At 53.7% G+C, this 26,963-nt stretch overlaps 1 protein-coding gene across 2 annotated transcripts; it reads left to right on the top strand.

Annotated features, from left to right (window-relative positions):
- Positions 1-1,311: 1,311 nt before the first annotated feature.
- On the top strand, positions 1,312-26,774 carry IP6K3 (inositol hexakisphosphate kinase 3). Of its 2 annotated transcripts, none has more exons than XM_063666129.1 (6): positions 1,312-1,438; positions 12,703-13,080; positions 20,002-20,215; positions 21,396-21,571; positions 22,685-22,860; positions 25,126-26,774. In XM_063666129.1, exons 2-6 carry the CDS (start codon positions 12,882-12,884, stop codon positions 25,591-25,593), a joined length of 1,233 nt encoding a protein of 410 aa, XP_063522199.1. In that variant the 5' UTR covers positions 1,312-1,438; positions 12,703-12,881; the 3' UTR covers positions 25,594-26,774. The 2 variants fall into 2 exon arrangements, with proteins under 2 accessions (XP_063522199.1, XP_054346221.2); XM_054490246.2 differs by having other exon boundaries at positions 1,312-1,509.
- The last annotated feature ends 189 nt before the right edge of the window (positions 26,775-26,963 follow it).

The raw sequence follows: 26,963 nt of genomic DNA, 5'->3' as shown, positions 1-26,963 counted from the left end.
CATGTGGAAATGGAGAAAGTACTGCACCAACAGGTCTGGGGGGACCAGCAGATGGGTAAGGGAGTCCTGGGGGATGAGTCCGAGAGAGGCTGAACCAGACCAGTGGGCAACCTGGGCCTGAGCGCAGCAAGCAGCGTCTCTGGCCAGAGAGGAGGCTGAGCCCCTCATCCACACATGGAGCAGCCCAGGAAAGGCAGGTGAGGTACCAGTGCCCAGGGGAACTTTAGCCAGATGTCCAGGGTAGTTTGATCTTCCTAATACTGGTCCAGGGTTACTTGGACCTGAAGCCTGTCCCCTGATGAACCCTGTCCTTTGCTCCCACCCCCTCCCTCCCGGTCCACCCAGCCTGATTCCTCAACATCTCAGGAACTCGCCCTCTCCTTCCCCACACTGCCCCCTCTCCCAACCAGGCTAGGACTCTCCCAGAGGACAGCATCTGTCTGCCCACCTTTGAGAGTTTTAAACACAAGCCTGAGCCGACTCTTCCTGGCATAAAGCACCTTAGTTCCTCCCAGAGGCTGAGGACAGAGGCTGGTGAGGCCACCTTGTCCCTGCCCCATCTCTCCCAAATCCCACTCCTTGCAGCTTCCACCTCCCTTACCCTGCTCCCGCCTGCCTCTGGGCCTCTGCACAGCCTCTCCTGTAGCTAGAGCCCCCTTCTCACCACCCTCCCCCACTCAACAAAATGACCCTGTTTTTCCTTCAGCTCTCAGCCGGTCAGCTCCTCCAGGACGCTCTCCTCACTCTCTGCAAAGTCCTCTATTCTCTCACCAGACACTTATCCTGGAGTTGCCCTCTGACTTGCTGAGCCCCCCAACTGTAATCCCCTGACACTGGGGGCACTTGGTCAACCCTAGCAGAGGGCCTCAAAAAATGCTTGTTGATAGACTTATTGTCCTCAGTCTAACTGTTGACTGACTGAATGTCTTGCCGCCTGACTTTCCTTCTCTCTGGCAGCCACAGCTTGGGATAAGCTGCAGTGAGGTTCTTGCAGAGAGGATGGGGCAAGAAGCCCAGCAGAAGGGAAAGCATGAACCCCCCAACCCGAGACTCACCCCTTTTCTTTTGAATTAGGAATCAAAAAATAACCAGGGCCTTGGGGTGATGGCCCTTGGTACCCAGGTCCTGACATCTATGCGGGCAGCTGAGCTGAACTCTCCCCTGCCTCAGACCACTCCTCCTTTCCTCCTCCCCTCGTCTCTCTCTTCCTCTTTGTCCCCTCCCTTCCAGCCCCACTGGCCCTGCCCCAGAGCAACAGAAAACCCAGCTGACAGCTGGACATGCCAGTCCCCACCAGCCCTTCCCCAAAGGGTCAGGTGACCCTTCCCTCCCCAGGCCACGGCAACCCGGCCCTCCTGGGCAGACCTCGCGCACCAGGGCTCTGGTGAACAGCGAATGCTCCACGCTGGGACGGGCCGTTGCCTGATGCCTGTACATGGTGGGTACTGAGAGACAAGACTCCTGGGCCCTGCCTTCCATACACTCCCCACGATCTCAGAGGAAGCTCTGGTGAGTGCTGCCTTGTAGGCAGGGATGGGCAGGGCCAGCCTCTTTGATGGGGCCTGACTGAGGAGAGAGAGGGTCTTGTGTCCACAGGGCCTGTCTATACCCTGGGGTCTCGTCTCCATTCCGGGCTGGCGAGGAGTCTGCCCCATGGAGGTGCCAGCGTCTTCATGGAGGTCTGTCCATCTGTGTGTGGCGGGGGTGGGGTAGGGCGTTGGGACAGTTCAGTGTATAGGAATTCTGGCATCTGTTCCTCTTTCATCCCTCTCCCTTCTCCCAGGGGAATTCCACCCCTCCCCTTCCGGGGTGCCTGCAGTCCTCTCACTTCAGGGTGGACTGGGACTACAGAGGAAGCTGGGGGGAGGGGCAAGTACCGGGGGCTGCGTTAACCCTTAACAGAGGCAGGTGTCCAAGAAACGCGGGCAGCATCCCCTGGGCACAGGAACAGCATGTCCTAGCCCAGCAGCCCCAGCTTTCCACGGGAGGGGGCAGGAGGCCGGCACAAGGTTGGATGACATCAGCGTCTACAGCAGCTGCCTGGGGGCCTGGGGCCTTGTGCAGGGTGGTGGTGGCACGGGATGGCGGTCCTGGGGGTGGGAGGCATGTCCCCACCAAGCAGTGCTCTCTGATGCCCTGGGCAGTGGTGGAGTCTTGGCCCCCACCCATGACTCTTCTAGGCACCCTAGTGAACCTGAGAACTGAGCTTGCCTTGGGGGCCTTAAACCCCCCATGCCGGGCCCCTTCCCCTGAAATTCTGATCCCATGGGGAGGGACTCTGCCTTCTACATTTTTTAAAAGCTACCCATTTATTTTTTAACCTTTTATTATGAAAAACTTCAAGCATACAAATAGAGGGAATGATCTCATGAACACTTGTACATCCTGCGCCTGATTTCAGCAGCGGCCCGAGTTTTGTCGTGTTTATTTCATCGAATACACTACAGCTAGAGTGTTCTGACATCACGGCATGCCTCTCCCCTGCCACAAAGTCCTCAGTAGGTCCTCACATAACCCACTGTCCACTAACAAATGAACAACTACCCATGAGCGTCTGCATCCTGTCTGCGTTCTCCTTTCCCCAGCTGGTCCTAAATGTCTGTTAATGTTTTGTTAGAAGAGGATCCAGTCAAAAGGCATTGGGTAAGCAGGTCTCTTAAATCTCTTTCAATTAGGAAGAGCCTCTGCCAACCCCCCGACCCCCCACCATGGTGATTTTTCCCCACCACTTTGCCTTGCTGAATCAAAGGGGGGTTGTCCCATAGGAGGGTAAGAACATGGCAGGGTCAGACAGCTCTCAGTACAGATAGGGAAGCTGAGGCCCAGAGAGGCAGGCTCAGGGAGCCTGAGGCAGAATCAGGTCTCCTGTCCCCTCCTGGGCCACTTCTCTGCATCCCTGCCCCTCAGTGCTCCTGTGGCCTCTGGAGCCCTCCCCGTCCTCACCCTGCTGCTTCCGGGGGTCACAGGCCAGGCCAAGCCCACCCCCTGGCCAGCGGCATCTCCTGCTTTCTCCTGCCCTCCACAGAGCACTGAATAAATCCTTCCCAGGCAGAAACCCGGATGGTTGCTCTCTTGTTCACTAGCAGCCACAGGGAACAGCAATAAACTTTATGAGCATCAGGTCCTTCAGGGAAGAAAGCCTGTGCACTGGCTGGGGAGGCGCAGGGTAGGAGCGTGTGCTGGCCCGCGGGCTGCAGTTGCATTGTGCTACCTCAATACTAGTTACTGCAACTCATCCGGCGCTGGGAGGCCCAGCTGGCAGCTGAGAGGCCTCACCCACCCACCAGGGTGCCACAGCCTGGGTGGGACAGACAGATGGGGTGGAGATCGCTGGAGACCCCGTCCTGCTCTACCCAGATGGGCTCTCAAATGCCCCACCACCCCCAGCCCATTCCCACCCCCTCCCCCTCAGCCCATTCCCACCCCTCCCCCTCAGCCCATTCCCACCCCCTCCCCCTCAGCCCATTCCCACCCCTCCCCCTCAGCCCATTCCCACCCCCTCCCCCTCAGCCCATTCCCACCCCTCCCCCTCAGCCCATTCCCACCCCTCCCCCTCAGCCCATTCCCACCCCTCCCCCTCAGCCCCTGACCCTGGTTAAGCAGCGGGAGGGAAGGCAAGAGGAGATGTTATAGAACGTTATGGGGAGAATCCAACCTCAATGATGGCTTCTGAGCTGTTCAAAAACACCTGCCTGGTGGAGGCAGAACTTCAGCTGCCGTCGGGGCTCTCTGGGACAGGTCTGAGCAAAGCCAGGCAAACCTAGGGCAGTTCCAAGAATGTGTCCCCCGGTCGCTGGGCGAGGAGGTGGGTGCTGGCTTTAGTTTTCATTTAATCCCTCTCAGGCATTTGGGGCCTCAACGTGTGTGCTGCTGCCCTCTGGTGGGGAAAAACCTTGCCTGCATTCTCCCTCAGCCACACACTCCCACACACGCACAAGCATTCACACACACTCACACAAACATGCAAACACATGCACGCACACACACTCCGTCCCATTATTGTGTGTTGACCTTAAAGAGCTGTTCCATCTTGCAACCATAAAACTGCCATGCTAACCGCTGGCAACACCTTACATCTGTGGCTCATAGGTCTCTTGCACAAGACAGGTGGTGGCTGATCATATTACTTAGAGGAAGGCGGCAGGTGTGGGGCAGGGTGTTGGAGGCTGGGAAATGTGTAGGCAGGTCTGGGTGTTTAGCAATACCCAAAATCCTGGGTGCAGCTCCAAGAGGCAAAGTCCGGAGGAGAAAAGCATGCCTGGGAGGGGATGTCAAAGCAGTTGCTAACCATAGCTGAGGAGCTGCGTGTCCAGGGGTCAGGATGTATTAGGGGGCCAAGACGGAGAAGCCCTCGCAGCCTCTGCCTCCCCCAGAGCAGCTTCCGGTGGCACTCGACTTTGTGAGTCATCTTTCCCCCATGTGTCTCCCACATTGACAGCAAGATCAGAATATTGTTGGTGCTGCTAAGTACATTTGTCAGTGGCTGAAGGGCTTCTAAACTAATAATCGCTGTATTAAAATCGTATTTGGTCCTCAAGCTGGAGAAATGTTGGGAGATTTTAAATGTTAAGAAAAAAGAAGAAAAAAAACCCTCTCAAAGGATAAAATCAGCCCCGAAATAAGTTTCTATGACTGAGGAATATGAAGTATTGCTCTGTGATTCTAGAAACCAAGCCTTCTCCAGGAAAGAGATGCTCTCCTAAGCCACATATTTCAGCCATGGCTGGGAAAGTGATTTGTGAAGTCCCCCAGCACTAGATATTGATCCCACCGAGCCAGGAAGCCATATGGACAGAGGGCACACCATCCTACAGCCCTTGAGTCATTTTTAGAATGGATTTTAAAACTCCATTTTTCCCCCTGGAAAATAAGCTTGTGCCTTCCAACCTGGATGGCCCCAGATGATGCACAACCCCTCAGCCATGTGAGAAACTCCAAATTTCTCCTGCCCATTACAACCTAAGTGGTTTTAAATGGTTTTTGGGTCCTCTCATCTCTAATAGATTAAAAAATGCTCCCTCGGGCATCACAAAGACATTGAATGGTACTTGTACCAAACCTCTGGCTCTGAGAGGCCTGTGAAATGTAAGTTAGAGCTTCAGAGGTGAGAGGGCAGGCCATAAACCACGCTGCTTTGCCGCCTGCCACATTTTATATTGCAGTTTTCTTTTGCTACAAGCTGTTTCTTAATTATCTTCTACCCAGAAAGCCCTCTCCCCACCACCTAAGATTTATCAGGATGTGGTCCCGAAGGCTTCAGCACCTTGGTGATCTCAGGGGACCACCTCCCTGCACTGAGCTGGGGCCCAGGCCAGCATCTCCTCCGGCTGGCCAGGCTAGGCTCACCCTCCGTCCCCCTCCACTGCCGGCTGCCTCTGCAGGCGCCCTGGTGCTGCAGCACTGGCAAGGCCAGCCAAGCACTCCCGCATCCTCCTTCTCCACACAACACTCCCCTCCAGCCATCGCCTCCCACCATCTCCTTGCCCTTCCCTATTGCTCCTTGTACACACACTCCCCAAAGCAGGCCCTCCCCAAGCTCCCCAAGGCTGAGCCAACATCTCCCCTCCTCCTGGACTCCTTCCCAGACCCCTCAAGCCACCCTGATCTCAGCCAGGAGCAGTACCTCTCCTAACCTCTTCTCCAGGACCCATTTGTCAACATAGTTTTTTCCCTACCAGTCCCTATGCAATACTCATTATACTTTTAGGATCTGTTGATTGAGAACAATAGATGATGACAAAAACTACTAGGAATTCAATAATGCCTTTAAATGAATGTGTATTTTGTTAATTACCAACATATTCACATACATTTGGGAATTATCGCGCCTCTAGGGGATTACTTTCCTGCTCTGCAGATTGTGGTGGGGAGGATTTGGGTAAGGCCTTGGCAGGCCCCCAGGTGGGAGCCCTCACCCAGGGCCCTAAGAATCCACACTGCCAAGCACTTTGTTAGACACTGCCCACCAGCAGCATGCTGCCCCTGGGTGTGCGGCTCTTGCTGCCTAGTCAGGTGCAGCTTCTGAAAGCTCCCTATCCTGACACAGGTTACTGAGGCAAACAGCATAAAGAGGGCCCCAGACAGCACCCTGGCCCTAAGAGCCTGACTTGGGTCTTGGTCCTGGGTCTCTGAGACTCCCAGAGACAGCCAGAGCAACTCAGCAGCCACTCCCCGTCCAAGGGGACTGCATGTGGTCAGAATGGGCGTCGACTTTAGAGTGAGACAGACTCATCACGGCAGCATTGGTGCCTGATAGCTCTGGACCCCAGGAAAACTCTGCAACCATTCTGACCCTCAGTGTCTCCATCTGAAAATTCCTATCTGGAGAAACAGAGGTGGGACTGTAAAGCCAGGGGTCCAGAGTTGACCCTTAGGAGTGGCTATGATATAGGATATGTTTGTGCAATGAACTATTTGAGTACCTGACTCAAGTGAAGTTGCTTTCTTTCTTTGTTTTTTTGTTTGTTTGTTTTTGTTTTTTGTTTTTTGTTTTTTGAGATGCAGTTTTGCTGTTGTTGCCCAGGCTGGAGTGCAATGGCACGATCTCGGCTCACAGCAACCTCCGCCTCTCAGGTTCAAGCAATTCTCCTGCCTCAGCCTCCCGAGTAGCTGGGATTACAGGCATGTGTCACCACGCCCTGCTAATTTTGTATTTTTAGTAGAGACAGGGTTTCTCCATGTTGGTCAGGCTGGTCTCGAACTCCTGACCTCAGGTGATGTGCCCGCCTTGGCCCGCCTTGGCCCCCCTTGGCCTCCCAAAGTGCTGGGATTACAGGCGTGAGCCACTGTGAACGCTCTGTTGCCCAAGCTGGAGTGCAATGACATGATCTTGGCTCACTGCAACCTCCACCTCCTAGATTCAAGCAATTCCCCTGCCTCAGCCTCCCGAGTAGCTGGGATTACAGGCATGCGCCACCACACCCGGCTACTTTTTAAAATATTTTTAGTAGAGACGGGGTTTCACCATGTTGGCTTAGGCTAGTCTCGAACTCCTGGCTTCAAGTGATTCACCCGCCTTGGCCTCCCAAAGTGCTAGAATTACAGGCGTGAGCCACCACACCAGGCGAAGTGAAGTTGCTTTCAACTTAAGAGCTCCATACTGGGTGCCTGGCTGTGAGTTAGTGCATCAGGCAGGATGGACTAGGTCCTGCTGCATAACAAGCCACCCCCAAATCTCAGTGACTTCATAGAGTGAAGCATTATTTCCATAATGCTATATATGCAGTATGTACAGTCACTTAGGGACCCTGCTGACAGAGGCCACATCTCAGCATGTGCTTCCAAGATCACCACGGCCAGGGAAAGAGAATGGGGGGAACATCTCTTGAAGTTCCCACCCAGAAGTAACACATGGCACCCATCCACGTGATGCTGGCGAAAGCAAATCACATGGGCCACGCTTACCTTCACAGCTGCAATCATACCACATTCTCACAGGGAAAAACAGAATGTTGTGAACAGCCCTGACAATGGCCACAGTCAGCCAGTCTGTTTGTGGATATAAGAAGCCAACAGGCTTTGATAAGATATAGTCCATGACTAATCTATTCCTATTTTGAACCCCTACAAGTTTGATTTGTGGTTTCGTCTGCCACCTTCCCTAAAATGGGAGTGTGAGTCCTAAAAGAGATGCATCTTCCGTAATGTTAATGAACTCAGATTTAGCATGTGGAAAGCGGTTATAACATACAAAGACTCTCCGGAAATAAAAATGTGCCGACGGGTTGTGACAAGTTATGATGCCCTTATCTGCCTCGGCTTGATGGGTGGCATCTGTCATTGTGTCTGGCATCAGCGAGGTCTTGGGGTCTTAGAATCACTGGTATTGTCATGTGTCTCCACTCTGGAAGCCAAACCCACTCACGGCCCTGCTGTCAGTGACCCTCTTTTCTGACTGGGGAGTGTCTCACAGGCTAGCACAGGCTGGCTGTCACTCAGGCCCTGTGGGGCTGCGGAGCAGGGTCTGTACTGGCACAGACAGCCTGGGGCCTCATTTAACAACCAGCTCGGTGGCTACGCCTCATCAGCAGAAATTAGCCCTGGAGTCTCCTGGAGTGAGGCCCAGCGTTACTTCATTCAGGACGTGATGCAACGACAGGGCAGGAGGACACAGAGACCTGGGGCCATCTGTCCACTTCCTGGTGGTGGCAGGGGTTAGGCAGCCTTTAAGTTGAGCTCTTCTGGCTAGAGGCATCTCACCCTCTTCCCTGCCTCATTCTTACTCCCCCTATGCCTCCCCAAGGAGCCCTAGGGAAGGATGCTGGGCAAGGGGTCTGAGCTGTAGGGATGTGGGAGGAGATGTGGGCTGAAGACAGGGACAACTGTCTCCCTTCAAAGCACTAAAGAGAGCCAAGGATATTTGGCAGCAGGCGCCTCACCTGCCATGCAGCACCCAAGCTGACTCATGGGAGTCGGTCCTGAGAATAACGCAGGCAGTGACAGACCCCGCGTGGTGGCAATGCTTGGAAGGAGGACTCCACAAAGGAGTGTCTGCACTTTGTCATCCGAGCATCATGACAAGGCTGTGGCAGAGGACAACAAGCCAAGCCTCAGAGCACTTCCCCGGTTCATCTCAGGCCTCAGCAAGCTCCAGGAGCGCCTGGAGTAGACCCTGGACTTCTGACTCTTGCCCAAGGCTCTTAGGAAACAGAACAGGCCCAGGGCACTGGTCAAAGGCAGGGCCCATGCCAACAGCAGAAGTGCCTGCATGCGGCAAAAGGAAGGTGTGGGCTGAGAAAGGTCCTGCCAACTTAAATGATTTAACGGGGACTTGCCCGTGGGGAATGGGAAAAACAGGGGCCTTCCCCAGCTCAATCCCACAGAGCTGGAGGCCACACACAAAGGGAGAAACAGATAAAGAACCCTAGTCTTCCTTGGGAATCTGAGGTCAGCATCAGTGCCAAGGGGAAGCCACAAATTGCCTTTCCGAGCAGCGGCGAAACCCACCCTGCCCAGCCCTAGCTGAAGCTCCGGGGGCAGAAGCCACTGCTCCTCCCTCCTCCTTCTGCCCCTTCCCACCAACCTGTGTCAGAATTGCAGACCACACAGCTCAGGAGCAGGAGGCCCTGCAGATGTCACCTAATCTACATCCTAGGCTGACCCCCAAGAGAAAGGGCCTCAGTTTCCCTAGCTGCCAAGCCCAGGTTTTTTCTTTTTCACAGGCTGGCTACCTGGTAGACAATCGCTGCCAATCTGTCCAAGTCCAGGGGCAAGGGAGTTTTCACTGCTGTGCCACAGACTGTGCTGAAGGCCCAGGGGTCTTCCCTGCTCACACTGCGCTCTCTGAGGAGGTATAGCCAGGGCTCCTGAGAACATCTGAGATCAGAGGGGAAGGTTGCAGCAGGAACCAGTTCCCTGCTGGGAATGACAGCGCCTCTCGGGTCTCACTGATACCCCCAGCCAGGAGGCTGTGGGGAAGGTCGATACCAACCCCTGCTCTAGGTGGGCCTTCAGCCTGATCGCTTGTGGTGGTTTCTGCAGAGGTAGGAGACAGATGTGCTCCCCTCTCCAGCCCACCCACTCCTAGCACATGTACTGAATGTCATCAAGGGGGACAGGGGACAGGCCAGGGGTAGACCAGGCCTGGGAGACAGGAAAACCTGCCCCAGCACTGCCAGGGACTTATAGGTGACTTTGGCCAAGTCCTGGCCTCCTTGTGGCTCAATTTCCTGAAGTTTAAAGTATATAAACAACAACCCTCAGCCCCCTGCAGTGTGGCTGGGGCGCACACTCTGGGGCTACCATGCCTGGGTTCAAATCCCTGCTCTTCCCATACTAGCTAGGTGCAGATAGGGAAGCTACTTAACCTCTCTGTGTCTCCGTTTTCTCATCTGTAAAACGGGGCTGGTAACACGAATTGCCTCATAGGGTTATTATGGATTGTAAGGCTTAAATGGGTTACTCTATACAAAGCACTAGAACGTGGCCACAGCAAGCGCCGTATGCATGTAACCATTTATTGCCCTTATTTCCTTGCCACACCTTGCCGCAGTGACATCCACGTCCTTAGAGCTCTTTGGGGATGTGAGCCGGGGGAAAGACGAGGGGCGTGGACTTCCCAGTGCAGCAGCACGAGGCCCAGGTGTGATTTGGCTGGGACGCGGTTGTGGAGCTGGGCTGGCATCCGCTGAGGCCAGGCCTGGCTAGTGCGGGGCCAGCCCTGGGGATACAAGTGTGCGAGGCAGGAGTCTTGCCTCTTCCAGGAGTGGCTATAAATGAACTTTACAGACTAGCTGTCCCTGTGGTCACCAAAAGTGCCTCTGCCTGGGGACAGGTCAGCTGGCAAAGGCCGACATGCCAGCAAGCCCAGCAAGAGGAGAGGCATCAGGCTGCCTTGGCTTCTCTGCTCTACTCCTTCTTGCCTTCTCCAAATTTGCAAGTAGGATTGGGTTTACAGGCAACTGGCATATCCTGTCCCATAACCAAAGGGTTAGCAAACTGCAGTTATCAGCTTTTTTTGTGGGCCAATTTTCCTCTGTGTCCAGATACCTGTCACCAACTTCTTTTCTCAGGTCCTGAAACAGCTTCCAGATGGGGCTCACCTCTGTGCCACACTGGAGCAGAGATGGAGCAATGCCTAGGCTGGAGTCTTAGGCTCAGCCCCCTCACCATTAGGCCTCCATCCTCCCACCCCAGCAGCCCCGGTTCACCCAGTCACTCCAGCTACGCAGCCAGCCACAGAAGCCTCACCCCACATCCTACGTACCAGCCAAAAGCCACACTCCTTCTCCCTCCTATACAGGCACTTCTGGCCTGTAGGGCAGTAGCCAATGTGGAAGAGGCCCAGTATTGGGGAATGAACAGGCTGTGTTGAGGTTTTCAATGTCCGAGTGAGCTGGAGGTCCGGGCCGCTGGCAGGAGCCTCTCTGAGCCACAGGCCTGAACAAATTGATGGGCACTGCTGTGCATGAATCCAGCTGGCTGTGCTCGTGGCCTGGACTGAAGGTCAATTAGAGCGTTAATCATGCCCAGCACTGCCCAGCCTGGTGGCATCCATGACCAGGAGTCCAGCAGAGGGAGAGAGTATTAATAACTCGGTGGTGACGGGCACCGCTGTGGGAATGTGCTCTCAGGACAGGACGAACAGGGCAGGAAGAGCCTCCCCTTGCAATGTCTCCTTCTCACTCTCCTGAGACAAAGTCAGGACGTCTTTAGGGGCTGTGTTTCCAGCCCAGAGCCCCAGCTTTCGCCTGAGACCCATAGGCCCACCCTCAGGGAGGGTAAGAGGAGTGGGAAGGGGAGGAGGGGGCCAGGCCTAGAGAAGAGCAGGCCCCGGCTTTACTTTCCACTCTCCTGGCCAGCCGCAACCCTGCGCATGGTACTGTAGGCCTCACTGTCCTCATTTGCAAAGTGGCCTGCCTGTCCTACAACCCAGAGCTGTGAGGAAAATAGGACCAGCATGGCAATAATGCTAGACATAATGATCACATTTACTGAACGCTTTGCTCTGGGTGCGGGCTGTCCTTTCCATGGGCCTTATCTTAACCATGTCCCTAACTCCATGAAGTGGGTATCATTATTATCCTGTTCTACAGAGGGAGAAGGAGAAACTGAGGCCCAGAAAAGTTCAGTAACTTGTCTGAGGTCCCACAGCAATTATGTCATGGTGTCATGATGTAAATCAATGATGCACACCCATGCCGTACAAAAATAAAGCACTCCTGGCTGGGCGTGGTGGCTCACGCCTATAATCCTAGCACTTTGGGAGGCCGATGAGGGCGGATCACCTGAGGTCAGGAGTTCGAGACCAGCCTGGCCAACATGGCAAAACCCCATCTCTACTAAAAAATATAAAAATTAGCCGGATGTGGTGGCAGGCACCTGTAATCCCAGCTGCTCAGGAGCCTGAGGCAGGAGAATCACTTGAACCCGGGAGGCAAAAGTTGCAGTGAGCCAATATCACACCACTGCACTCCAGCCTGGGCAACAGAGTGAGACTCTGTCTCTAAATAAATAAATAAAGCAAGCAAGCAAGCAAGCACTCCCGTACCCATAACCCCCGGCAGAACAGTGAGAGCCCCAGCAGCAGTGGCTCAGCTTGCTTCTTGTTGGGCCTGGGATGAGTGTTCCAGATGAAGGCAGGCAACGTGTCAGGTGAAGTTAAGATACAGTCTCTGCACACTAGAAGCTTAGTGTGTTGCTTGAATTTTTAAAATATTTTAATATTTAAATTCAAAAAGTACAAAACATTATTTAAAGTCTCTGGCTGGGCACAGTGGCTCACGCCCGTAATCCTAGCACTTGGGAGGCCAAGGTGGGTGGATCACGGAGTTTGAGACCAGCCCAGGCAACATGGTGAGACCCCGTTTCTACAAAACTATAAAATTAGTTGGGCATGCTGGCACACACCTGTAGTCCCAGCTACTTGGAGGCTGAGATGGGAGGATCATTTGAGCCCAGGAGGTCAAGCCTGCAGTGAGCCAAGATCATGCCACTGCACTCCAGCCTGGGCGACAGAGCAAGACCTCATCTTAAATAAATAAATAAGTCTCCTTCTCATCCCTGCTCCATGGAGGTAACCACTGTAACTGGTTTCTCATGACAGATTATTCCAGAAGTAATTGATGGATATTTACAGTCTTGTTTAAGGTACCAGTGAGGAACCTGTTCTGGGGTCGAGGCTGTGTGGGCCCTTCCAACCGCTGCCCTGCCCCAGCCACCGCCTCCCTCATATAACTTCCTCCTTCCTCCCCTGCTTTCCAGAGGACCCCGCTGAGAACCCACAGACAGGAGGACAACTGCACTATGACAGCAATAAAGGCCAAGAAGGAGAAAGTTGAGGACCGCTGACAGCCCCGTGTGCTGTTGGGAGCTGCCCCTTCTACTTCACACCTTCCTCTAGCAGACTGTGCAGGGACCCCCCACCACCACCGTGTGCCACCATGGTTGTGCAAAACAGCGCAGATGCCGGGGACATGAGGGCAGGCGTGCAGCTGGAGCCCTTCCTGCACCAGGTCGGGGGGCACATGAGCGTGATGAAGTATGACGAGCATACGGTGTGCAAGCCCCTCGTCTCCCGGGAGCAGAGGTTCTATGAATCCCTGCCGCTGGCCATGAAGCGGTTCACCCCACAGTACAAAGGTGAGTGTCTAGGCAGCCAGGCCACGTCTGGTTGCCGCCACACGGGGGCCGGCTCATCCAATGCACCCACCACATCCTCCTGTGCTGTGGGTGTGTGTAAGGGTTACCATGGAGACGCGCCCCTCTCCCAGCGGGGCTGGCCTTTACTGTCCTAGTTTCTCTGAACTCTTCAAGCCTCCAGGTCTAGAGTGTAATGCCGTTTGGTTTCCTTATAAATTAGCTCAAGCCACCAGGCTTTGAGGGATGGAGAGAATAAAACAACACCCTGGTCCCACCCAGTCTCCAAGGCGGCATTCTGGTCTGTGCCTTCCGGGTGCCATAGCCAGCCATCTCATGCTGGCTGTAAACACAGGGCAAAATGGGGCCTCCTTAACCTCCCTCTGAAAGCCAAGGAGGATGGCAGGACCCTCAGGCCTGGGACAGGGCTTGGGGATGCTGGGATGTGGCTTGCTTGGGAAGCCAGAACTCCTGCCCTCACCCAGGAAGAGGCGAAGCCAGGGATACAGGCTGCCGCTTGCGTGTAGCTGGGAAACTTCTGCATGGGGCAGCATGTGTCTTGGATCTGAGCACAAGGTGGGTTCTGGGGAAAGAAAGTGGGTGGGGAGGGTGCTGCCTGCTGGCCTCCAGGCAGGGGTCGGGCTCCCCAGGACAGGCTGATTTGTCCACACCCAGCCTTCTGAAAGTGAGGCTCAAAGGGCTCAGCCACACTCTGCCAGGCAGTCGGCCCCAGCGGTGAGGTGAGTGCTCAGAGAAGTAACCTCTTTAGATGACGGTAGACCCCATGACTGCAAGCTGCTGCCCTCGTTGTCAAAGTATTGGTGGTGAAGGTGACAATAATATCCAAATAAGTCAGTCAAAAACACATTTGCATTTCAATGATTAAGATAACTGGGAAGGATGGGGCCTGGTGTTTCTCAAGTGCAATCTGGCCTGGGAAACCAACTTTACTAGAATCCGGTGTGTATGCGCACAAAGGTGCACAGGACCCCACACCCCATGCCAGACCTGTGAATCAGAATCCCCTGGGGTCTTGGGGTGAGGGTCAGGAATTCTCTTTTTTTTTTTGAGACGGAGTTTCGGTCTTGTTGCCCAGGCTGGAGTGCAGTGGCACGATCTCGGCTCATTGCAACCTCCGCCTCCCAGGTTCAAGCGATTCTCCTGCCTCAGCCTCCGGAGTAACTGGGATTACAGGCACCCGCCACCATGCCCGGCTAATTTTTGTATTTTTAGTAGAGACAGGGTTTCTCCATGCTGGTCAGGCTGGTCTCGAACTCCCAACCTCAGGCGATCCACCCACCTCAGCCTCCTAAAGTGTTGGGATTACAGGCGTGAGCCACTGCACCCGGCCAGGAATTCTTATCTAGCATGGTCCAGACCTAACGCCGGTAGGGGGAGCAGGGCCCGGAGTCTTGAACATTGCTTCCAAGCACTGTTTCACACATGCCTGGACCTTAGGCCGGCCTGCCAGGACCTCCTGAGAGTCTAAGACAAGACCGATCAGCGTCACACACGGAGAGACAGGGGAAGATGGTCCATGGGCCGCCTGTGTGGGCCTCCCTCTCCCTGGGGTCTTCCCGGCCCGCAGGCTGGTGTTGCCTGGCTGGTTGTGGGGTCACTTCCCATCTTGTCAGAGCACCCACTGGAATTAATGTCTGTTCCTTCACAACTAAACTTAGCCCAGCAGAGGAGTGGCAGGATCGTGTGTGGGGCGGCCTCCTGCCAGCACCATTTCACGCTTGCTCCACACAGCTCTGGGGCTGAGATGGATACCGGGCAGCCGCAGGCTAAGTGGGAGAGGCAGAGAGGCTGGCCTGGCCTTCAGGAGGCCGTCCTCATCCCCTCCTCTGCTCCCCATCTGCACATGGCCCTGAGCCAGTGGGGGTAGGAGGGCCCCACTCTCAGCACCCTTGAGCACTGATCTCTGTCTAGGCCTCTGCTCCGCCCTGCTTCCCCCTTCAGGTCAACCCCATCCCAGGGCCAGCCCCCTTGGGGCTCTGCTAACTCAGTACATTAATTTGAGCCAAGGCGTCAGAGCTAAATGTATCCATAGCTACAGGGGATGCCTCAGCATATGCCTTCAGGCTTCACACAGGAGATGATGTTTCTATATAAGCCAGGAGGGACCCGGGTCAGGGCACCCCATGACACCCTTCAGAAACCACCTAGCCGGCCACCTACTCTGCCTGCAGGTAGGGGCAGACAGAGCCCGTGGGCTGAAGTTTTGATGAAGCAGAAATGCTGATTCACTCACTGACCAGAACACGACTCACACAGGGCCACTGTCCAAGCACTGACTAATGAAATATGCATATTTAAGGAGACTCTAGGAAAAGGCCCAGAACCAGGACTCAGGTGCTCAGATGCCCGGGGTAGGGGAAGGAGGACAGGTGGCCAAGGTCTGGTCGTAGATGGGAAGAGTCCCTGAAAGGGCTCTCGGGTGGTGTAGGCTGCTGCTAAGCAAAGCCACATCTGCTAAACCTCCATGTCTGCTGTGCCTGACACAACTATAAGCAGCTTCCGTGCACTAATTCACACAATCCTCGCAGCACACTGAGGCAGCGACCTTTATCCGCCCCTGTCATAGATGAGGAAGCTGAGGCACAGAGAGGTTACCTGGCATGCCTGAGGCCACACGGACACTGAGAGGCAGAGCCCGGATTCCAAGCCCTGAGGTCTGGTTACTGACTGTGGGCTCTTGGCCACATGGGCCAGCTCCACTCAGCTACACTGTCACTAAAGGGGTGGACTCGGGTGTCAGTGTTCAGGGGTCATCTAGCCCAAGGAGGAAGGGGGCGTGACTTGCCCAGGGTCATTCAGCTAGGACCTCAGGTCAGGGGCACTTGAATCCCCACAAGGCTACGACAAGGGTCTCCTTTTCCTCCCTATAGGAACAGCCCCCACTGAGAGGGGCCATTTCTGAAGTGGCCACCACATGCCACAGAGTGCACGTTCTCCCTTCTCGCCACCCTGCGCCACGATGGCATCAGGGAGGATGATGGGCAGGGATGCCACTCCAGAGGGCAGCCTCTTGGGTCAGAGTTCGCCTGGGACCTTTGCTGGGCTCCACAGGCATGATGGTCCTGGGGCTGCATCCCTCTCCTCCCAGGCTGCCGGCCAGCACTGGGAAATGAGGACATACTCGTAGGTCCAGTTGGTTAACGGTTGACCCGATTCATATTACAGACGGCAGCAAGTAAATGCTCTCATAAACTTAAAAATAAATACATGATAGAATATTCACGGAGGCTCAGGAGGCTACTCGGCCAAACCAAAATTGCTGAGCTGCTCTGGGCATGCCAGTTGTGGCAGTAAGCTCTCTTGTCTGTCCAGCTGGCATGGTCTCGGGTCGAGATGCATGGGGAGGGCTGGGCAGGCAGGAAGACTCTGGCTGGGTCCCACACTCTCCTGGTCAGGAGAGCTCTGGGAACCCGTGGGCCTCCAAGGCCTCGTCCCCACAGACACACAGGGCAAGCTGGAGACCAGGCTGGAGCTTGCATGGCTCTTGAACAGATCAAGAGCCTGGATTCCACTGGCATGCTGCTCTGCCAAGGGCAGGCAACTGGAGACTGTTTGTAAGGGGGCTATCTGCTTGGGGTCCCCGACTTCAGAGGGAAGGGCTGCGCTGAGCCACAGAGGGGTGTGACAAGGAAAGACAGACAAGAGCTGGAGACAGACACAGCCCGTCAGAGGCATGCAGAAAGACAGAGAGGCAGAGATGCAGAGCCTGGCTGTGTAACTCTGACAATATGAGAAGTGGAAATGACTTTTGGATTTTATTGGTTTTGGGTTATTTGCACCTCTGCTCTCCTCCATTTACTCAGACACTCAGAACTGATGAGATCAGACAAATGCTGGAGCCTGGAGGAGCGGGTGAAGGTCACGCTTCCTGTCCCTCCAGGGAGACCTCCTGGGCCTGGGGCTCCCAAGACTGTGGTTTCTGGCAGGCCTGTCACCATAGCCTCATGTGTGGCAAGGCCAGGGGAGTGCTGGAGGGCAGCTTGAATTTTCCAAGACCCAAAAGGGCCCTGCACAGGACCGGCACACCAGGCTCCCCAGGCAGCTAGGAGGCCTCCGGGTTCCCCGGGAACTGCACGAGGCTGGTGGCTCTCTCCCCTTCTTGCCCCTGGAAGGATGGGCTCGGGACAGTCATTGGTTTCTGAAAGGTCAGTTCTCCTCCCTAGAACAAAGCACTCCAACCCTCCTTCCCCAAGACACAGGCCTGTAAATGTAAACTCTGTCTCCTTGCAGCCTGGGCTCCCAGCCCTCAGCGCTGACGACCCTCCCTGAGGGGAAGGAATCACAGCCTCTCTGTTCTCTCCTATGGAACAGAATGACCAGAACAAACATGACTGGGGACACAGCAGGAGTGTCCCTAATGCAAACTTGGGGTAAACAGCGTGACAACACCACACCCTCTGAAACAGCCTGTCCCTTCCTCCATCCCCACATCTGGCATGGCCCTCCCAGAGCTCCACCCCACACCGACCATGTGACCTTGAGCAGGTTATCCCATCTCTCCGAGCCTCGGTGCCCACCGTCGACACCCTTACAGGTGTACTGTGACTTAGCGGTAGCAAGGGAAAAGCAGCAACATGCCACCCAGCAGGTGGAAGACAGGGTGGCTATGACGCTTTGTGATTCCTTCCTCAACCTGCTGTCAGCCCCTGTCTCACAAGCAGGACAGCAACAGTGGGCTTGGCCTAGGGGTGAACGCTAGTGGCAGGCGAATGGTAAAATGCCAGGTTCAGGGGCAGCGTTATCATTATCATCATGACGACTTCACAGGACACGGGAGCCTGGGATGGTGTGAGGAGATGGGCAGAGCTGAATGTCACTCTCAGGCTGCAAAATTAGGGCACTGGGAATCTGAGATGACAGGACTGGCCCAGGGAGACCGCTGAGCTAGGCACAGGCAGCTCTGGAGAGCGACTTGCTAAATTATAGAGCAGCCCTGAAAATGAGTGTCCACGCTGACCAGCCCAGGAGGGCCCGGCAGGCATGCAAGCGGAGAGGAGCCGCCTTCACAGCTGGCTCAGCAGAAATTTCCACTTACTCTGAGAAGGTGACCACGTGGCTGGGGGGAGAAATAAAACACCTTGAAGGACATAAAAACATGCGGCCTACCCTCTTTCGGTCAGGGCCCAGCAGAAAACAAAAGGCACACTCAAAGGAGATTAAATGAAGAGAACCTTAAAAAGGAACTGTTTGGCAGGGCGCGGTGGCTCACATCTGTAATCCCAGCACTTTGGGAGGCCAGGGTGGGTGGATCACAAGGTCAGGAGTTTGAGACCAGCCTGGCCAAGATGATGAAACCCCATCTCTACTAAAAATACAAAAATTAGCCAGGTGCAGTGGCGAGCACCTGTAATCCCAGCTACTCGGGAGGCTGAGGCAAGAGAATTGCTTGAACCCGGGAGGCGGAGGTTGCAGTGAGCCGAGATTGCGCCACTGCACTCCAGCCTGGGCAACAGAGCGAGATTCCGTCTCACAAAAAAAAAAAAAAGAACAAAAAAAGGAACTGTTTGCAGAAATATATGCAGGATTCAGGGGAACAACCAGGGATTGGGAGGACCCAGGGACCAGCAACACTGGAAAGCTGTCACCACCCCAGGCCAGGAGGGCCACAGAGGAACACAGCAGGGTATGAACATGGTGAAGAGGGGTGGGAACTAGTGGAATAAAGGCCCAACCTTTCTCCTCCCACCCTCCCATCTCCTGCCAGCGCCCCCCACTGGGCAAATCCACTGGGAAACTGGAGGGCAAGGGAGCCACTGGTATACTCCATCAGGTCACTCCTTCAGCATAAAGCAGGACAGAGGGGGTGCAGAGTGGGCTGGTGAGGGCAGGCGCAGAGAGGATGAGCGCATCAGCTGCAGGAGAGATGACATGTATTCTCACCTCCGCTTCTCCCAAAACCACAAGGGTGGCCATCTCCTGTGCTACTACCAAGACTCTGGCGAGGCCAGGCACCACTGGAGGCCAAGCTCCACGGAGGAAGGCCTGGGCTCTGCCACCACCAGAGGGAGGAAGCTAAAGGGTGGCTACAGAGCTGCTAATGTGCCTGCCACAGCTAATTACCCAAGCCCGGCCAATGCCCAGGAGGATGCCCCTTAGCACGTAGGGTACGGGCGTTTCAGATACTCTTCACTTTCACAACCAGTGTTTTTTTGTGCCTCAGTGACCAACACCGATGGTAGGATGTACCACAGTTGGGGAAATCTCACAAGGCTTGTTTCATCAAAGAACCATGTTCCACCAATAATCTTCATGTGCAGATGCATCTAACCGGAGGGAATGGCCAGCCATCAGCTCAAGGGCAGACAGACAGGGGAGGGCAATTGAAGGGACGAAGGGGAGCCCTGAGCCCTGGAAGGCTGTGAGAGGAAGGCTTCCTGGAAGAAGCAGGTCCGATAAAGACACGTGGGAGGGAGAAGAAGGGTGATCAGGACGCAGAGGGCACGGGGGAGGGATGGGATGGGCCCAGCTTCCCTCACTGGCACTCTGAGATGGGAGGCCCCTTCGCAGAGGACCAGCCCCAATGCCCCCAGGTCAGGCAGAGCTGGGTTGGCTGTGGCATGACTGGGAGGTGTGACTGTGCACAGAGGAACTGGAATGCGAGGACAAAATGTGCGGAGTTGACTTTGTTTAAAGCGCAAAGGGGCAGGGAAGTGCGATAAAGCAGGGGATGTGCCAAGATCAGCCCAAGGCTATTTTCTCCAAGCTCCAGGGCTCATTCTGGGACAGGATCGGTTCAGGCAAAACCAGGCCGGTCCCATAGCTCTTCCTTGAGAGAGGAGCTGGGGAATGGGGGAGGTGGACCAGGGCCATTAAGCTAAATTCCCAACGTGTCATCGCTCCTGCATGTCCGTGTGGAGGCCCTCTCATCTGGCTCCTCCCCTCCCCTTCCCTGTGTGTTTGCAGGCACCGTCACAGTGCACCTCTGGAAAGACAGCACAGGCCATCTCAGCTTGGTTGCCAACCCAGTGAAGGAGAGCCGGGAGCCCTTCAAGGTCTCCACAGAGTCGGCGGCGGTGGCCATCTGGCAGACGCTCCAGCAGACCACCGGCAGCAGTGGCAGCGCCTGTGCCCTTGCCCAGTGGCCGCACGCCCAGCTGGCACGCTCACCCAAGGAGAGGTGAGGCCACTGGGCAGGATGACAGAAACCCTGTCCCTCGGCAGGGACCGGCACTGCTCCCACCTGTGCCCAAGGCCAACCACTCCCCATTAGGGCTGGTGCTGAGAAAAAGAAATTCAGATGAATGCTCTGTCTAGAATAACCAATGTGACCAAAGAAAGGAATGGATTTTCTTTATGCCACTCCTAGAAGGGAGGATTACGATGCATTTTATCTCAGAAGTTGATGCACAGGCAGAGTTGTCTACTGAGTAGGTATTCAGTACATATTTGTTTAATTAAATATCTGTTTCACTGAGACCACAAAGTGTCTCTGGGGAGGAAGTGCACAAAACAAAAACCCTATAATAGTGTATGTAGAGGAAAAGTGTGGCTAATTGCTCTCAGAAATCATCTCTTTCCCTAGCAGTTGGAAGGGGCCAGGAGGGAGGTCAATGTGGTGCTCAGAGGGTCCCTGTAGATGCAGGAGGCTCAGGCGCCTGAGGTCCCTACCAAAAACCTTTGACAATGTCAGCTGACCTTTCTCAGGTGAAAAGGCTCCCCGGGGCTTTTTAAAACATTTATGGGAAACAAAAGGGAGCTAATACAATGAAAATACCTCCCTTCCCAAGGAGTGCTGCAGATCTCATTAAGCCTCTGGGCTTGGAGTCAGGAAGCAGGTGCATTATCTCCATTTCACAGATGGCCACGCCAAGATGCCAAGAGGGCAGGAGAAGAGGGCCGGCCATGGTCCATGCTCCCCACAGCCCCCACCCCACTCCTGTGCCCTTCTGAGGTCTCAGGGAGGTGGCGGCCTGCCTGCTGGATTATCAGAGTCCAACTCCAGGCTTGTGATTCCGGATAGGGCCACTGCCCCCTTAGTGTGTCGCCTCAATAGTAAGGCCGTTAATAATCCAGATCACTTACAAGTGAGTTTAAATCACCTCAGCCCTCTAAGGGGGCAACATGTTCTAATAAGTTCTCCAGGGTTTGGAGAAGCCCCTTGAGGGCTGCAGTGTCGTGAAATCTGGCCCCAGGACCCGAGGTGGGCAGGGAGGGTGCCCCAGCCTGGTGAGGGCTGCCCTGGAGAGCAGCTGGGACCACCTTGTCAGAGCCCGTCTCAGAGAGCCCAGTCAGCCACAGGCAGCGGCACCCTTCCCCAGACCTCTGCTCTGACTGTCCTGTGCTCCACTCCGCCGCAGCCCAGCCAAGGCTCTTCTGAGGTCCGAGCCCCACCTCAACGCTCCAGCCTTCTCGCTGGTGGAAGACACTAATGGAAACCAGGTTGAGAGGAAGAGCTTCAACCCGTGGGGCCTGCACTGCCACCAGGCCCACCTGACCCGCCTGTGCTCCGAGTACCCAGAGAACAAGCGGCATCGTATCCTTGCCATCCCCCTCACACGTGGTCCCAAGGGTGGGGCGACAGAGAGACACAGAGGGGCAGAGGTGGGTAGAGGAAACACACACAAACACGGGGCCAATGGAGGGTAGCAGGGAGAGACAGATGTGAGGGATAGCTGGAAGGCACAAGCCCTCAAACCCGGGTCCTAGAAGAAATCAGGTGCCTCCAAAAGAACAGCTAGACAGTATGGGGAAGGCAGATGGAATTACACTGAGCGCAGTGCCTTGGGTGGGCCCTGGCTGTGTCTTTGCCACTTGGCAGTAAAGATGGGTTGGGATGGGAGCGTCTGTGGTTAGACAGGAATGACGAATGCCATGTTGCGCAGGGGCAGCAGGGGGCTCAGAGAGCTGGATGGGCCCCCAGCCCCAACCTCCCTTCCATCCCTCCAAATTCTCCCTGCAGGCGTCTTCCCATGGGGCCCACACAGCGAGAGGGAAGTGTGGCTCCTCCCTTAGGGGAGTGCCCATGGGGTGGACTATGGGAGGAGGTAAGTCCCCCTCCCCCACAGAGTTTTCAGGGAGAAAATTTAGGTTTGAAATGCCCCTTCGTCACCACTGCTGTGCTCTTTCCTGCAAATGGGTGGCTGGTTTCATAGTATTTACCAAGACACATCTGCAATCATAATCCCTAAGAAGCTTTTGCAGGATAATTACTCCACTGAAATTAATATTCCTGCAACTCATCTCCAAAGCTAACATCAACCCACTTCCCCCAAAAGGTATTGGTCCATTCAGCAGGACTGAAGGTTTTAGCCTTATGATTTTCCGCCGTAAAATGTAAATTGGACATGGCCTGCTAGGGATTTCACGCTTGCATTTAAATTTCAACCTCAGAGCAAAATGGAAAAGGAAAAAAAGCTCACATACTCATAAACTCCCCCTAAATAAATGGACTTATTAAAGCAGCCTGCAAAGCTAATACTTCGAATTCTTAATAGCAAGGATGAGCTTGTCTGTAAGGAAGGCAATGGGAGTGAAGAATGGTGCCCAGAATAGGGAATTTCCAGGCAGCTTCTGAGGCATGCAAACGGCCTCTGGCGGAGCAGCAGTTCTGAAGTCCTCAGAGCCTTCCTTAACTTAGTGTGACTAGGGTTCTTGTTGCTGGAAAACGTAGTGTCACAGTACACGCATCCCTGCGTCCTGGATCTGAAGATGGGGACCCGGCAGCACGGCGATGATGCGTCGGAGGAAAAGAAGGCCCGCCACATGAGGAAGTGTGCGCAGAGCACCTCAGCCTGCCTGGGTGTGCGCATCTGCGGCATGCAGGTAGGTCGCAGGGGACCCACCACGGTGGGGGACATCCCGGCACGTCCATGGTGGGGCAAGGATGTCTCCCATCCAGATGCCACTGCCCCCCTGCAGAGCCCTTCACTCTGGAGGAGCCACAGAGGTGGCCAGGAGCCCGTCTTCCAACGAGGAAATGCGTACCCTGGTCTATGACACACTGGAAATTTTCTTTTTCTTTTTTTTTTTTTTTGAGACGAAGTCTTGCTCTGTCACCCAGGCTGAAGTGCAGTGGCACAATCTCGGCTCACTGCAACCTCCGCCTCCCGGGTTCACGCCATTCTCCTGCCTCAGCCTCCGGAGTAGCTGGGACTACAGGCACCCGCCACCACGCCTGGCTAATTTTTTGTGTTTTCAGTAGAGACGGGGTTTCACCGTGGTCTCGATCTCCTGACCTCGTGATCTGCCCGCCTCGGCCTCCCAAAGTGCTGGGACTACAGGCGCGAGCCATGCGCCCGGCCCACACTGGATCTTTTCAAGAGCACCCTTCAGAATAGTGATGTCAAAAACCAACACATTTGAACTTGAACACATTTGAACTTGGTCTCACAATCTCTGGCAGCTGAAACTTTCCACAGCGGCCATGTGGCTCCTGCTCATGTTGTGAGCAGACCTTTGATGGCGGCGTGTGAGGCTGGGCTGGGGGAAGAACTAAGAGAAAGGGCTTCTTGGTGCACCCCGTGGCTTCCTGAGTCCTCCTTCTCTTGAATGATAAAGCTGAATTCTCTCCTTCTTAGATGCTGTATGGCAGTCAGCTCTTTAAATTTCTATTAGCCATTTCCCCTTCTTAATCCACGTTTTCTGCTGCTTTTTGCTACCAGTTCTGGTTAATAAAGTGGGAAGGTCATAACCTGCTAACCCTGCAAAGGAACGGTTATTTTCTGTAACTCAGACTCCACGCCTCCTTTTTGGGGCTCTGATGTGGCTTATGGCAGGGGCTGCAGGAGAACAGGAGAAAATAAACTTCCTCTACTCATTCCCTCTTATAGTCTGTCTACTCAAAGCAAAACCAGACACTGATTTGACGGTAAACGTTATAGCTTTCCTTAATTGAAACCGCCACCCCTTGAAGCTGGAAGTTGAGTCTATAAATTTGTTGCACAGATGTCCTTTGGAAAGCCGGGAATGTAGTCCTCAAGAGAATGGAGTGTGATGATTTGTGGTGTAAATGGAATCTCTCTCTGGACCTCAAATCTTCTGAAATTGATCTGATTTATTTAGAAAGTGATGCCTGTCATGTATTTATGATGGCTAATTTAGCAGCCAATCTGCAGCCCTCCAAAGGCAACACTAAGTCTATCATATCTTTCCTATTTTTTTCAACACTGGTTTTCTATAAACATATCATGTAATCTGAAGGCAGGAAAGACCTGAGAAACTGTCTTGGCCAGGCACAGGCTGCCCCTTCTAGGTATGCCAGGCAGAGGGGTGCCACCCCCCCTCTGGCCATGCCCACTGCTGGCATTGGTTCAGCCTCAGCTGCTGCCTGTGCCATCTGAATGAAATGGGAGAGATACTGTCCCCCATCAGCATCTCTCTTCCATCTGCTCCCTTCTGGTGGCCAAGACACAACAGGGGAGGGGAGGAGAGATGGTGCCAAGGAGAGGAGCCACCAGCCCCACAGAGCTGCCATGAACCTCCCTCCTCCACCAGGCTCCCCTCAACTGCACTGGCTGCCTAGAAACTCTGTCCATACCTGACCTAGTCTGTCTTTTTATCTTCAAACAATTCACCCCACTCCACTTCAAGAGGTATTACTGTTGCCTTGGAATCTGCAGAGAAAGGACTTTATAAACTTTGTTGGAGAAATTTTAATCTAGTTGGCTTTCCAAGGCCATTGGCTGTGATTTCAGATTCCTATTAAAGCTTTCTAGCTTGGGTTTGCTAATATTTGAATTGAAGAGGGCCAGAAGCCAGGGCTTAAATCATGATTTGGAGGTTGACATTGGAAATTCACAAGAAAGAAGATCCAAACGTTTTCCTCGTGGGTGGAGGGTCACCTCTGTAGGGTAAAGGATCTTTAGACCTTGGATTACTATTAAAGACTTGCACAGAAAGCATTTTAAAATGTAAAAGCTACCCTGGCACTTGATGGAAGATCATCTTCTGCTCATTTCAGTCACTCTTGCCCTACATCTCCTAAAAATCTGTTCATATATTATCCTAGCTTATGATGCTGCAACCATACCAGATACAATTTGTTTAAGTTTCCAATCTTCACATTTTCTTTCTTCTTTTTAATGTAAGGTTTATCAAACAGATAAGAAGTACTTTCTCTGCAAAGACAAGTACTATGGAAGAAAACTCTCAGTGGAGGGGTTCAGACAAACCCTCTATCAGTTCCTACATAATGGAAGCCACCTCCGGAGGGAGCTCCTGGAGCCCATCCTGCACCAGCTCCAGGCCCTCCTCTCCGTCATTAGGAGCCAGAGTTCATACCGCTTCTACTCCAGCTCTCTCCTCGTCATCTATGATGGGCAGGAACCGCCAGAAAGAGCCCCAGGCAGCCCGCATCCTCACGAGGCTCCCCAGGCAGCCCACGGTAGCTCTCCTGGTGGTCTCACCAAGGTGGACGTCCGCATGATTGACTTTGCTCATACCACATACAAGGGCTCCTGGAATGAGCACACCACCTACGATGGACCAGACCCTGGCTATATTTTTGGCCTGGAAAACCTCATCAGAATCCTGCAGGATATCCAAGAGGGAGAATGAAACTTCCTGGGCTTATCTGGATTTTTCTGGGCTATAGATCTCAAAAAGGGACCTGTTGGTTGCTAGGGTAGTCCAGACACCCTCGATGTCTTCATAATAGTCCTATCTACCTTCAAAAACCATCTCTATATATGGCAGACTATATATACAGCTGCTGAACAAATCAGCTCTGGAGGTGATTCCACATCCCTTGGCATCATGCTCTAATGCTGCTCGTCGGAGAACGGACAGCCAGGATAAAGTGGCACCTTCTGGAGTACACTGGAGGGGGCAGCCCAAGTTAGAGGCCAGCATTGCTGTGACATTCTGGAATATTTGCATCTAAAAATGTTTACTCATTGCCATGCTGCAGTCTGCGCAAGCTGTGAGGCAGAAAACTTGACTTGAAGCAGCCTTGAAGAGTGAGTTCATGAGCTCATGGTTTTTCTCCTTGTATGGACTGCCCACTCCAAGGGCAGGCAGAGCTCATGAATGCGTCTTATCTTCCTAAGCGGAGTTTTAGGTGAGACAGGATGAAGCAGAACAGATCTGCCCATCTCACCTGCTCTGCACCCAGCTTCTAAGTGGACAAAGCCAAGCCCAGGTATGAGCTCTGGCAAAGCAAGACCCCAGATTCTCCATTTTTGCCTGTGGAAAGGAGAGTCCCTTTACAGACTTTTTTTTTTCCTTTTTTTTCCCCCAAAATCTCTTAAAATGAGGAATCTCTTAGCAGACTTTGGAGTTCCCCTTTCTGCCACATTCTGACCATGAGACGCGGCTTGCAGTGGGGGTGAACACACATAAAAAGGGACCACTGATGTCCAGCTCTACTCTCTGCTTTCTATTTATTTACTTTGGGGGTGGGTTGGGGAGTCAGAAGAACCTGGAGGACTGAGGAAACCAGGGACAATGTTTACAAGACTGGTGGACAAGTGTAAATATGGAATAAGAACAAACAGTTCTAATTAATTCCTTCTTCTGCAGTATGGAAACCTATAACAATGCCCTTGAGTCAAGCACTGAGATACATTACCCAATTAGGGAAATAAATTTGTTAATAAAATTGCTGAGGTCACCAGTGATTATTGGTGTGCCTTATTACCCTTTCCATTTGTTTATTCTGATCACACTGTGTGGTAGTTCCAATTTACAAGCGACTAGCGTATACCACAAGAACAGTTCACTGATTTCCTACAATCCTTCAGGGAACTCGGGTGGAAATGGTGGCTAATAAAATATTTGCATGTATCTGCAAGGCAGGCACCAGACCTGAGAAGTGGTCCTTTTATTTGAATCTTATACAATGCACAATTAAGTAATTTTTTTATTCTCATGGACAATTACTATCCACACTCCAAAATCCACACTAATAAAAACAAAGAATGGACTGG

Source organism: Pongo pygmaeus, chromosome 5 (assembly GCF_028885625.2).
Source record: "Pongo pygmaeus isolate AG05252 chromosome 5, NHGRI_mPonPyg2-v2.0_pri, whole genome shotgun sequence".
Lineage (NCBI taxonomy): Eukaryota > Metazoa > Chordata > Mammalia > Primates > Hominidae > Pongo > Pongo pygmaeus.
This window is presented reverse-complemented; position numbering and strand designations above follow the sequence as displayed.